This window comes from Argopecten irradians, chromosome 7, assembly GCF_041381155.1.
Source record: "Argopecten irradians isolate NY chromosome 7, Ai_NY, whole genome shotgun sequence".
Taxonomy (NCBI): domain Eukaryota; kingdom Metazoa; phylum Mollusca; class Bivalvia; order Pectinida; family Pectinidae; genus Argopecten; species Argopecten irradians.
Window position 1 is genome coordinate 7,419,675 of NC_091140.1, and position 15,028 is coordinate 7,434,702.

Consider the following 15,028-nt stretch of genomic DNA (forward strand, 5'->3'; position numbering starts at 1 on the left):
TCTATAAATCACATCATTTGAAAAGGAAAAGTGAATGCACCCTGAATTTATTCTCTGTCATTAGAGTATGAATTTCTCGGGAAGAATATAAGACTCTTTCATATGTGGATATGAGGGATAGGGATATCCCAAGGGTCACAAAATGTAGTAAAACCCGAGGCTTGCCGAGGGTTTTGCAACATTTTGTGATCCCGAGGGTAGAATATCCCTATCCTTCATATCCACTTATGAAGGAGTATTTTTCTTTCATACCTCAACGTCTTATTAAAATTTTACAACTATAATATCCCGCCATTTTGAAAAAACTCGAAGAAATCCGCGGCTGAAAGTCAATTTTTCTGAAAAATTACGAGATATTTTCAACGAAAATTCCGTTTTTTGCATCTTTTGTAATAAAACCAGTCAAATTCGTGAAAAATGTTAAAATTTTACCGAGGAAATAGACTTTTTGTTAACGCCGTGATGTCACGAGGCTTTATTGCGTGGGTAGAAAGGCAATACAGCCTCAGGCGGCATGAATGTATTGCCCTAGATCAGCCAGTATTACACCCGTAGGTATGAAAGAAATATATTATATACACAAACTATGATGTCTATAACATGTGCAGTGGCACTATCCGATATTTATTGTTTTCTCCACGCTTCCATTATTACCTTATATATTGTTTTCATGTCTTTGTTTATTTAAACACAATGTTGTTTTGTCTATCTTCACATATGTACATATATATTTTAAATAAAACACCGACATATTTCACATAAATCTTGTTACTAGTCTACAGATATAACCAAATGGTTGCATATTGTGTGTTCAGATTATCAATTCCATTACAATTGCATGGTGGAATGAATGTATTTTCTGTTGTCAACATCATTATTAAATCAGAAGGGATTATTTACGAGGTCATATCCCTTTTTTGAGGCCCATCTTTATAATGATCTAAATACTAGGAATAGTATAATAGTGCAACTTCTGAGAATGATACCCGATCAGGCCAACTTCACAGATAGCTCAGCAAACCGGGGCGGGCTTTTACAATAATGAACAAAACAAAATACATTTAGACAAATATCGACTTGTCTGATAACTCATCTTGTCACGTGTATGCTGATCAAATATTGTGTGCATTATATTGTATAGACACTGTTTGTAATATCTCCAAATTGACAAGTAATGAAATGTGTTCTTTAAATGCCCATAATAACCCATACATGTGCAATGCAGTACCACCGAATAAGGCTCAGGTTTGCATTTACCATTCAATACCTACACATTAACACACGTAACCTGTAGAGTAAACATGATGAAGTATAAAAAATGTAAGATTATAGATAACTAGGTATACCTCATTTATCCAGATATGTTGTATATATGTACATTTGTTTTCCATTTAATTTTTCTAAATTAATGTCATGCAAATATACGAAACATTTTAGGTAAACATAAATTTAAAACTGTAAATATGAGTTTTATATTAAATATCATCACAATCCACCAAATCGTGTTCTTTTATCAATGCACATGGACCTTGGATTTCAAAGACTGAAATCAAAACAATCTGCAGTTAAACATACACGTGTATACCTACATGCATTAATATTTAAAAAAAACGATTTTTGACGTTATATTTATTCGAAAAAAAGACGCGTTCCTGACATGAAATCAACGTTGGTATCATGTAACAATAAAAACAAAAATATTAAACAAAGCACCCTAAAACTAATAATTAACATATAATAAAGACACATTATTGTCTATTATCCACTGTTTTCTAGTATAATTAATAACTGTTTAAACTATTGTTTTGACAGTGTAATCAATTGTACACAGCAACGGAAGTCGTACACTGAACACAGCGGATTTTATAAACTAATCTATTGGAAAGTATTGTCCTGGCGGATAATCCGTTGGCGGATTAACCTTGCTAGTAAATCAAATATAAGGTTGTGGGATTAATGCAATGCTCATTTAGTTCATACATTTGTTCACAACCATGTGTCCTCTGTATGGATTCGGAGAAGCTTGAACGTTTAAAAATATTATAGGACGTGTTAACCTGACGATGAACCTGTGGATGTTGGACTCTTAGGAGCCACATGATTTCAGATACACCGAATTCTGTTTATCAACTCAGAAGATTACGTAAATTCAAACAATGGTAATCTGTTTAACATTACGCAAGGAGCAAGTTATATTGAAAGAAGTTAAAAACAGAAAGTTATCTAATTAGCGGAATATGTTTACATAAACAAGGATTCGTGGAATATGTAAACTTTTCAATTGTTGGACGTCATAGATCGCCACTATGAGTTCTAATATAGGAACCTCCATTGGAGGTTCCTTCCTCAACTGGTTTTCGGAGGATGTTATGCCAAAGTTTGCTACAGCGGTAGATTTGACTGTTCTTCTTATCAGCATTATTCTCAATGTTCTCCTCATTGTCATGTTCCACAAGAAGCATTTGTTTCTAGAGCCAGCCAATAGACTGATGTTCCAGTTAATTGTTGTGGACATTTTTGCATGGGTGTTCATCCTCATCCCCGGGGCGGTGGTAGCCCTGAGAGGACAGTGGGACCTCCCTATGGGTATGTGTAACGCTCAGGCCATCATAGCGAACTGGATCTATCTAGTCATGTTCAGTTTTATAACAACTCTGCTTATCGAGAGGACAGTGTTAGCACGAAACCCTATGTTACACGAAAAGGTGTTCGGAAAGGTTTCCAAGGTTACTATTATCTCTTTTCTGATCTGGAGTTTTGATTTAGGAGTGGCTGTCATTCCTAGTTCTGGATGGAGTCGTGTGGACTACGACTTTTATCACGCGAGTTGTGTTGTTTATCATGAATCTAACGTTTCATATGCCGTTATACTTTTTATGTTCGGGATAGGTTTATCCATCCTGTCTGGAATTATCTGTGTCCCAATAATTCTGAAATCTCGGAAGGAAAGAATCGTATTTGAAAACGCAGAAGCGGCTAAGATCGAGGCAGAACTTCGACGTAAGAAGCGGTTGGAGGCAATTGCGGAAGAGAAAAAAGAAGGCGAAGCTGACACAATTAAAGGGAGTCATGATCCAGAAAAGAAAGAGCTAACTCCGCATGCCAAACAAGGCTGGACAGATACCAAGCAACCAGAACGAAAACCAGATCCTAAAGGAAAGAATAAAAAAGGGAAAAAGAGAGGACGGCGTGCCAGGACGCCGAGACGAAGAGATAAACAGCTACTGGAGGATGATTACGATGACCCAGATTTCCATCTGACTGTCACGTATATGATAATGTGGGTGTTATTATTGGTGTTGTGGTTGCCATACTTTATAGTCGTATTTCGACATGCCGGCCTCAATGACCCAGACTTCTGGAGAGGGTACTATTCCATAACGATCATCATTGCCCTGTTTAGTTTTTGTGTCAAACCGATTGTTTATTTGTCTCACAACAGACACATGCAGGAGAAAACAAAGAATACGATCCCAGAAAGTGTCGTCACGAGAGCTTCTGCGGTGCGCATGTCCGTCAGTGACGTCGTGGATAAGCTGGATAAGATAGTGTTTAAATCGCCGAGACCTCAACCTTCTATCCAGACAACAGTGAAAGCGCACTCTATAGCTATGAACTGGATGAAAAAGTCCGCAATGACATCAAACAAAGACAAGCCAGACATTAATGATGTTATTGAGTCTGGGAATGATGCTAAAAAGCCTGATAAAACACTAAATGTTGGGGGCGATAAAGTTAACAGTGAACTGAAACCAGTATCCCCGAATCCTCATGTGGATGGAAACCTGTCTAAAACGGGATCTTCTTCCACATCACCATCACCACAGGGAACGAACACTGCTATTGGGACAACTGAATCTACCCTGATCGATATCGAGGGTACGGACAAAGTTACGGACAGGTGGTCAATGATTACTGATCACTCTGCTCGCTTGTGAGTTACATATAGCCAGTACATGGTGTGACATATATTTACAATAACGTGTTCTGTATGTAGAGGATATATCCTATCTTTGCTAATTTGCTAATCGATAGTGTAAAGTTTATTTTTATGCACAAGTAAACGACATTTTGATAGTATAAACAATGCAGGGAACATGCTAATTGTAAAGAGACTGGTGTTCAAGTTTCAATATGTTTTATAAATAATAATAAAAATATACTGCATGGAGTAGTTTTATTTACATGTTTCAAGACAGACTTTAAGGTTCATTCCCTTTTAAATCGTATTTTGAGCTGAATACTGCCCGATGGCGGTATTTATATTCAAATTTCATTCGTGTGCGATTTACTTCGCGAATTTCGCGATTCAAGTAAATTCGCGAACGTTTATCTCTGCGAATTAATATCTACATCGATACACTTGGCCATAAGTTAGGGAGCATCCCTAATTTTTGATGGACCCGATTTTGTCAGTTATGTAAAAGCACAAAAATGGACACGAATATTCACATGAATATGCAATAATAATGTTTATATCTATGAAGATCTCTTACATTATCAAAAGGAAATGCATATATGAACCCGGATGTTTTACAATGTACATGGAATTAAAAACATGCCCTGAAAAGGAATTTTCAAAACACTGAAAGAAGTTTCAATTTATTGGTGTTTTTTCACAATATGACTCCATGTAATGTTGTATTCCTTAACTTAGCCTAACGCACAAATCATCAACAATTTTTAATGACGATACGATTGCAAATATGTGGTGTAGCCTCCATGCTTCCGGTAAAATTTCAGGACCCTTTGTCTCATGTCATAAACAAAACGTCGAAGTCGTTTTTGTGGGAATCGCTGCCATTCCTGAATCAACACAGCTCGTAATTCTGCAATATTTCGGCATCTTGGAACCCTTGTATTGACTTTTTGTCCGAGAAAATTCCACACATGCTCAATAGGGTTCATGTCTGGGAACATTGCAAGCCACGGGATAGTCTCTATGTATGAGCTCTGTCTGGAGATACTCCTGTACAAAGTAGGCCCTGTGCGGTCTGGCATAATCGTCCATCAAGATGGGACAATCTTCTTATACATAGGCATCAAATTAGTAAGCAATTAAAAGCAACCTCAAACTGTAACACCGCCACCATCGTATGGTATCGTGCCTTGAATGTAATTCTGGTCTTCAACACGACCATTATTGTTTAAGCGCGTCCACAACCGCGCAATAAATGAGCTACTGACGTTAGAACGCGTAACTATGTTTCTGTATGACAAACTATCTTGTACCATGCCTGTTGCTTGCCATCTTTCAGCAGTTGTTGGTTTTCGATGAGCCATCATCAAAACACCAGCAACAGGTGTAACAAACACCGTCAAAACACGTGAAAATGCATCTGTGCGCAGACAGCCAAAACGTATGTTTTGCATAGGTAGGGGGTACCCCTATTCAGAGCGTGAAATCGTAGAGTACATGTGTTACTAGATAGTCAGTGACCTATAAAATTTAAGGATACATATCGCAAATGTCCATTTGTTCGAAATGGAAAAAACTCATTATTTTTTCAAGTAAAAACTGCTCCCTTACTTATGGTCAGGTGTATATATTGATAGGAATTATCATTCAATTGTTAAATCTGCGAATATAAATCTTCGCGATCTTGTTTTGAAATGGGAATCGCGAAATTCTTTACCAACGAAAGAAAGTTGTGGCTTTCGTAATGTATCCTGAGTGCTCGTGATGTATACATTATGATGTGTTAACATGTACAATAACATGATTACAAGCCAAAATACCCGTTTCCGTTTCACCTGTTTTGATCCTATTTTAAGGGTGATTTACGGTATTATTCCCTGTTTACACTAAGACCATTTTATAAGCCTATAAATCACGTCTATTGGTTAGTTGAACAAACCAAGTGGATCAAACGTGTATTTATGTAGCATAGCTTAGTGATGTTCAAGTTGATCCTAGAAGTGATATACATGCAAGTAAAATATCACAAGCCTAAACACAGGATAATACATTTATAGAGAACTTTTATTTAATGTCGTATGTTATAACATTAATATAAACATCTTTTGTTTAACCTTAACGGTATGCAGAATATCATTTAATGTTTTGATATCTATGTTTCAAACATAGCTCAGGCAGTGAAGTTATCATAAATATTTTTAAATAATATGTAGATTTGATGGTACATGTAACGCAGTTATTTCTACATCTGTTGTCACACATATTATATACTTCATTGTAAATGGTTTCAGTATATGGTACTGTCTATGCATCTAACTAATGTGTAACTTCACCCAATACAACATGTTAATAGACTCAATATGTTTCCATATCACAGTATCTAACGAAACTTTCCCACCGATGGCCTTAGCTTGTTGACCTATATGAGAAAAAAGTATCCGGTTCGACTTCACTTCATCCGATGCAAGTTACTTTTAGACCCAGGATTATTCCGTATATGTTCAGTAGCAAACTGTGTAACTAATAATATTATATCGATAGCTATCCAGTAAAAGACCATTTCATGACCTTCTCTGCAAATCATTACCGAGTATTTTTGCCGGAGGTGGGATGAATCGTCTTCATTTGCTTTCTGTTGTGACTATTATTTGATCGGCAGTTGTCAGACACTGCTACACACGCAATTATAATCAACATTTCACTTTACAATTTGTTAATTAGGTTAATTTTGTTAGCGATTTGATTTTTGTAATCGTAAGGCTAAACTTTTACCTAACTAGATCGTAATTTCATCTGTTTTAGAAATCTCGTGATATATATATATATATATATATATATATATATATATATATATATATATGCCTGTCATGTGGATGTTATTGTTTCTGACCATATTAATATAACTATTATGTCGAATTAAAACAAAACAACTCAAAAATTAACATCCTAATCTTCTTTATTGCTGATGCGTTAACATATTAGGACACACGGTTTTCAAATTTGTGGACCTCTTGAAAATATTTCAAAGTTCATTATATTTTATACTCAATGTATTAGATTGTCAGATAACAATATTTGCATGTATAAGTCTTGAGTAATTAAAACATTAAAACAAATATGCGTGTAAATGTATACGGTGTTGATTGATTTCATGGCGATATGTTTTAGAAAGCATGCGATGTCTTACATAACTGTTTATTGCAAATTCCTGTTGCGCATTTTGATCTCCCATAAATAGCCATGAAGAGTTACTGATATTATCCGGGAATAAAGTTTTGATGGATCAGCCAAGAAAGTTGAGATAGGCGGTCCTTTCTTCGCCCGAGTCCGAGTCATTCACCTGGACTTCTATTTCCGCCCCTCCGAATGTAAACTGAACATCCGCTCCCCTATCCAATCCCTTGGTAGTGTCTGGTAATTCTATATGAAGGGACCCGATACATTCACACCCTTCGTCCGTAATATACTCAGGGGAGGGATTGTTCGAAATGAAGATGTCAAAATTAATACCCGTTTGGTGAGGTGTGACCACAGAATAATGCATCTTGCTCAAGCTTTGCCAGACAGGAATTACTTCACCTTTCTGAGCATGAATACTGAATACATCTTTACAAAGTATTCTACCATCTTCCAGTATTAACATCTTGTCCATTGGGTCTTTGTCTGGGTTGAAATATTCCATTGTATCTGTGCCATACGTGTGTCTGCTGATGCGCTCGGTGATGGTGTCTATCTCGTGCCCATTGATGACAGCACCTTTCAGGACGGCCAGACCTGCCTCGTTTGGAATAATAAGGCGCTTGTTCGGGAAGTTCCTGGCTATCTCCGTTTGAAGTAGAGGACACTCCGAGTACCCGCCAACGAGAAGAATTGCTTGTGCCTTTTCCACTTCCGGATGTTCCATCAGCTCAAGTACGTGATCTATTATCATCTGCACGGATTGTCGGAATATTGTCTGAGCTAGATCAGATTTTATCCTAAGCCTATCCATTTTCCAAGTCAGGTTATTTGCATATTTCTTACTTCAGGATATACTCTCCTCGATAGTCTCCTTTGGATGACTTTCTCCAAATGTTTCAACCAAGCTAATTGGGAGCGTGAATGTAATTTTTGCATCATTCGTTGTAGATATTGATCTTTTCTTTGTTTCAAAAGACCTCTGTAGCTCCAGGTGATCACCGACGTTGTTGTGTTTAAACTTCTCAAAGACACCGGGGCCTAGGATCTCTGATAAAAGCGCCTCAAACTCCTTGTCGACCATGGTTCCTCCCCATTCACCACCATTAGCCATATGAACTTCTTTCAATCTGAGACCTTCCAGCACCTCGTGTACTGTAATATCAACAGTTCCACCTGTAATATAATTTATGATACGTATGTAACACAATAGGAAAGAAACACGTAATGTTATACTTTTTGTTTGATATTTCAAAACTAGTATTCCCGCCAAAACGATATTTTCACTGTGAATCCTGAGTTCTGAATGGTGAATATTGAGAGAAAATATCAAAAATTGTATTTTCACTCGGGTGAAAAATATCAATATATTTTCACCTTTCACTCTGATAAATGTGTTAAATGTTGTTTTTTTTTCCATCCGAGCGAATATATAAGTTTTTCAATTTTACTTAAATACGCGGAACCCATGCATCATTCACATCTGATTTATAACAGTAACTTACCGCCGACATCGACCACAATATATCGTGACCCTGGTCTAAATACCGCCAGGTTGTCTCCTCCTTCGCCTACACACATATCTTTTAACGGCAGGTGTTTACAGAACATGGCTGCGGCCTCCGCCTCTAACGACAATATCAGTTGAAAGCTTGGAATACCAGCCTGCATAGTTAAAGTAACATAAGCATTCATTTATATTTTGAACTGCTAAGTTGTGTTTTTAGTATAACTTTTTTTATAGTGTAACTATCGATCATCTATATGCTTTCGATTACTTGCATAGTCTTTCATAACTTCGAAAACAAATTCACATCACAGTAAATGCCTTTGATGTTAAAATTAGAACGATCAAGACCGAACATATATGAAATTTGACCTGATCGTTTGTAGGCAAGTTGATATTGCCTAATTGTTGCTTACCTGTTGAGCACATTCCCTCATAAACTGTTTTGCTCTATCAGTCCAGATGGCTGGTACGGTTAGCACCCAACGTATGTCTGACATCTGTAGTTCGAATCCCCTCTTCTTACAGGTACCTAACAAGTGGTCCTTTAAGTATTTTATTGCTGCTGCAAAAACCTTCATTGCCAACATCGGCTTCTTATTTTGGGCTTCCAGTGTCACAGATCTTGTAATTTCCTGAAACATTTTAATGGGTTAGTTTAATTGTAGGAAGTACTGGCGTCAGAAAAAAAGAAGGCAGAAAACCTCAGTACTTCAGTACTGAGAGTGAAACAAAGGGTTTAATTATGATAATTTAGAATGGTACTTAACTCCAGATTCGGAGTAAAAGAAATGGGTAAATTATAATAAATATATTAACTTATCACATGCTATGCTATAAGGACATGTCACAAATAAAGTGCGGCAATTGTGAAATAAGACTGTTTTGACGTCACATGTAATAATGACGTTGTACTATCGTCTCTTTATTTCGTCATATACTCTTATATAGAAACGTAATAGGCAGTTTGTTTATATTTCTATAGATACTCGTTCTGTGATGAATAGAATCTTACACTTCTATCTATGTAATATGGAATTGATTACACTAAACATTGTGATATTACATAGCAACTAAGATCATCTATATAGTCAATGCAAACATGATATGTATATTTGAAATATGTGAGTATCACATTTTACTAACAGCAGATTAGGTTGTCGAGACTATATTAAGTTTTTCTTTAAATCCACAACAATACAAAATATGTATTTATTTGGAAATTGGAACAGTTTGTATTAATACACGAAAATATACAAAATATCATGTTCTTCGTTTGTTTTACCTTTTTCTCATACAGTGACATCTTGAATCGCCTGAAGAAAAACCAGTCATGGTGCTTATTTTTATCTATCAGGTCGGCGTACTTATCTTCTGCCTCGAACCCGAAGGAATCAAAACTTTCGTCAGGTCTGAAAAGAACACAAGTTGACGTCTTGAGAGACGCCAGGTTTCCTGACCCCGCTTGCCATACGAGGGTACTGATATTCAATGGGTTTTTTGTGTACTCCAGCCGTGAGGAGAAAGCATATCCTGAAAACGTAGTACCGAAGTCTAACGCTGCTGATAAAATGTACGGAATGTTCTTAAGCTCCTTTTTCTGAAACAATGATTAATAATTGAACATTATAACATGTGTTTCCCAGAACGGTTGGTACTGTATGTACCAATGTATTTGTTTTCCATCCCCATATCGGTTTGTGCTCTCTTTTCATAAGTATTTTTGTATGTAGCTACTTAACACCGATCGCTGGAAGGCATAATCTTATGAATTATTTCTATCGTCTTATCAACAAAAGATGAAATATTTTACAGATATTTAAGTATATAATAATAAAGTTTGAAATAACAAAAATGTTACAAAGTATCTTTCTTGTTCAAACAAAAGTCAGCACTTAGTCGTACCGACACAAATATTCGCAATACTAATTTCTGTGAAAATTATATAGAGTAACAATAAAGAATTATTTTTTAAGCTCACCAGTATCTTAGGCTGTGCCTTCTGTACCGCCACTGAACTCATCTGAATAACAAAATAACATTATGTAGTCAAATTATAGAGCATTTTTTAAAAAGATTTTTGGTCAATGTATCGAAATAAAATGCTCGTAATGATAATCATATATCAAGTGCTAGAAACACAACCTGACGTTATAAAGAAATCGCTTTATTCAAATGTTGCGCGAAAAATATTGTCAACTGTATACTGTATATCAATTTATTTTGCTTGCGATCAAAAGTGATGTTCAAGCTAATGTTAAGAATTCCATAGAAACCGCCCACAACCCAATTTTCTTGAAACTTTGTATATCGAAAATACTACTAGCTGTCCTTTTAAAATTACACTACTTTTTCCTTTTGTGATTTTAAAAAGGCTCAAATGGCCCGAATTCTTCGTATTCATTCACAAACATGCCAAAATGGCTTAGCCTTTGTTAAATATAGTCTACAATTTTAATTCATAAATCATTTGAGCAGATCGTATACTTTATATTTGAGTCATTTCCTTTAGAGTTTTAACGGAAAATGTTTTTTAAAATAATAATTTTACACGAAAAATTAACACTTTTGAGAAAAAATGTCAACGAAACATTGCTCTTTGTCATCTCATTTCACCCATTTGTCCACAATTTTACCCCCTATTAAAATACTCCCATGACATTTCCTGTCTATGTGTAAATAAGATTCGCAACTAAAATCCGGGAAAACAATTTTAGTGACTTGAAAAAAGAGAGAGCAGGTAGCAACGGACCACTTCTTTGTCAGTATGCCTAGCTATACATTTCCAGCTTATGATTCCAGAGTTCGATGTAAGTGCAAATTAGTGTACAGTTATAGTTTTATATGCTAAATATCATGATAACACCTTTGAAAATATTGGTTGCCATGGTAGCAAAACGGAGGAATCTGATTGGCTTTAATTTAGATAATGTCAGAACTACAACATTGGTATATCGAGGTTACGAGGTATGCTGAATAGCATGGTATCACTTTCAAAAAACTTGGTTGCAATGGAAACGAAACGGAGGCCACTGATTGGTTGAAATATGAATATTTTTAGATGTAAGTGGATATTGGTACAATATTGTGATATTGACCGAATGAAATAGTAACAACTTTAAATACTTTGTTGTCATTGTAACGAAATAAAGGCCCCCTGATAGGTCAACATTAATATTGTAGCCTTTGTGGCGCTGATATTCCTTTTAGATGTAAAATCAAATGTAACTCTGTGTCACTCTTTAATCATTTTTTATTCACTTTGAAATAGTTTTATCAGCTCAAGAGGGATGGGTAATCTTAATTTGTATCTTTTGAGTTTGAGTTGCTGACGGAAATATATGTCTTTCCAATATTTATTTGATTTCTGATATTAAAAAAGGAAACTATTTGTTTCACCTATGAGCATTTCTATTTGTTAGGTAATTTGAACTGTTAGGGAAAATGCAAGAATAAAAATGCACTAATTTTATGATATATAGAGTTTACAAAATTTTATCACTAATTGTTGTTTTATTATAGCTTCTATGATAAATTTTGAATTTACAGTCATCTGAGTCAAACATTGATTTTCATTTTTTTATTATTCTTTTTATATTGCTATTTTCCCGGATTTTATTTTTATTTTTAAAAAGTATCTGTTATAAGATTTTACCTAAAGCATGTGTTAAAAATGGTTTAAAAGTGTGGACAAAATCGATAACATGCCAAATATTTCAAGCAAACTCAATATCCTCAATTCTATCCAGCCAAAAATTGAATTGTTTGCTTAAAAAATCAATTTGTAGTAAAATTTGTTTCAGAAAATATCATTATAAATGGGTATAAAATAAAGAACAAAATATCTTTTATTAACAGAAATAATTAAAAAATAAAACGTATCTTCAAAAGATGGACACAAGGGGCCCCCTTGCCACATACCCAAAGGCCTAGTATTAGAAAACATCATTTTAGACCCTTTTAATAATAAAATAGTTTTGTACCTAGACCTTTAACACCGCAAAATTTGAAAATAAATCGGGTCGTGGGCGGATTTTGCATCCCCACCTTTCGCGAATAACGCGGGTTAATGGAAATCGCGAAAATGAATCGCCGCAAAGAGGTTCAAGCACATATACAGTGGAAAAAATGGAGGTGACATCGCGGAATTAAATCGTCGTGGACAAGTCGTACGGTACGAAAATACGACAATAAGTTGATTTACAGTATATCAATGGATGATTGTCGGTAAGTGTTTTAGATCAGGACAATATGTATTCCCGAATATGGTGTAAAATGTGTCCGTGTACAGCGGTATTAAATTGTATAATATACATACAAATGTATATGTATATACATGTATACAAACAGAAATATGTTTACGATATTGAGGATGGATTGAGAAGTGATAAGCTAACTATAATATACAACTCACCTCGATTGTCTACAATATTCACAAAACTAAAGCATTCGGTCATGCGGACGCTCCCAGATGATCCTCTCCACGGATTTATAAATACGTCGAATGTCAACACTGCACCAGGAAGTTAGATACGACATAAACACGACATACCCCTGTCATACTAACAGACCGTTACAATGTCTTCTAAATGGTATCCACTTACACAAATAAATGTATTGAAAACAAATCGGCGATACAATCTCATGATGTATAGTCCGATGCCAGTTGGATAGATTTAAGAATTTAAAACCCCGTATTAGTCTCGGTTAGCCTTGAATGATATCCATGTACATAGCGCAAGGACCAAACGACAAATGTTACATCAATGACTGTATATATGCAAAGGTTCTGTGTAAGCTTAAGACGTATATTTCAATTGCATAGAAACACAGCCCAAAACCCGATTGTCTTTAAATTTTGCATGCTGAAAGTACTACTTGTCCCTCTTAGTCAACACTACTCTTTTTATGCCTGGAGTCTTCGTTTCATTAAACCTGCCTGTACATACTAGGTAAAATGGGATATCTTTTCTTAAATATTTTGAATTTTTGATTCATAAATTATTTGAGTAAATCGTATGCTTTTTATCTGTTCTATTTCTTTTTGATTTTTAAAGAAAAACGTTGAAATAATCATTTCTACAAAACGATAACACTTTTGGTTAATTTCATTGGACTTTGACATAGCCAGTGCAGGTACATACATGTAGCAACGGAGCACTTTACATACCTACAACACATAGCTATACGATTCCAATTCAAGATTCCAGGGTTCGACTCATGTGAAAATTAGTGTATAGTATTAATTTTGGGTGCTGAATACAATGGTAACACTCAAGAAAATATTGGTTGCCTCTCTGATTCGTGGAAATTTAGATATTGTCAGATTTAAGTGAAAATTGGTATATAGGGGTTAGCAAGTACATGTATGCTGTATCCCAAATGAACACGTCCAACATATGCTTGGTTTCCCTGGTAACAAAAAGGCCGACTATGATTAGTTGGTCTTGTATAAGTGAAAATTGGTACGTATGGATTATGAGGTATGCCGCATAAGATAGTAGCATTGTTGACATATTTTGTTGTTATAGTAAATAAATCAAAGGACATGAGGTATAAATTATATATAGCCTTGGTGGTGTTTAATCATATTTGAAAGAGAAATTGTGTTTCGTTTTTTAATAAATTCAATTACAAATAATGCTTATCTTCATTATAGGGAAAGGTAATCTTAATTTGTATTGTTTAAGTTTTAATTGTTGATGAAAAAAGAGATAAAAAAACATATACCGTATCAATGCACTTAAATTTAAAGAAATCGGATCGTTGGCGGAATTTGCATCCCCACCGTTCAGATGCAAGATAATTCTTTATAAGTGAGTTATGAATTGTATCTTTTTGGCGATGGTAAAATCGTGGTTATTTCAATATGGTGACCGAGACTCAAACACTTTGTGGAAAGAATTGATTGTCAATAACACGTTTTTAGAGAAATTATAATACAACTGCATCAAGGTAGATCAAAATGAAAGCATGTACAATTAATCAACTGAAAGGTTAATAAAAAAGTTTCATTTTCACTTGTGTTTTTAATGCCACACGTTTCTATTTTTTAGCAATTTATAGCTTCTTCAGGAAAATGTACAGTGTACCAAGCTTTACATACTTAAGTATTCAGTAAATGACTAAGATTATACAATGAACATACTGTCAGTACTACTTATAGACTCATTCGTTTTCATTTACCTGCATCGAAACATGAGTTCGAATGGTGATGGAAGTATAAAAACCATTATTTTGTTTGTCTGATAATAGTTCCATGTGACATGCAGTAACAGCAGAAACTCATATCCATAAAACTGTTCACTTCCTAACAAGACCATAACCTTTGTGTTTTCCCTTTTCCTTAACCAAGATATTTAAAAAATGTTTTTTTTATATAAATAACGAAGATATAAAATAACAAAATAACACAATTCTTTGTT

General features: G+C 35.0%; 1 protein-coding gene and 1 pseudogene across 1 annotated transcript; one reads left to right on the forward strand and one right to left on the reverse strand.

The window, feature by feature from the left end:
• The first annotated feature begins 2,306 nt into the window (after positions 1-2,306).
• On the forward strand, positions 2,307-3,938 carry LOC138326836 (uncharacterized). Its single transcript, XM_069272835.1, has one exon. The coding sequence runs from the start codon at positions 2,307-2,309 to the stop codon at positions 3,936-3,938; it is 1,632 nt and encodes a 543-aa protein (XP_069128936.1).
• Positions 3,939-6,828: 2,890 nt separating this feature from the next.
• On the reverse strand, positions 6,829-13,489 carry LOC138327426 (heat shock 70 kDa protein 12A-like; annotated as a pseudogene).
• Positions 13,490-15,028: the final 1,539 nt, after the last annotated feature.

What these genes read in the sequence shown, in the direction of transcription:
- LOC138326836 (XM_069272835.1), top strand. Translation starts at nt 2,307, where the DNA reads ATGAGTTCTAATATAGGAACCTCCATTGGAGGTTCCTTCCTCAACTGG.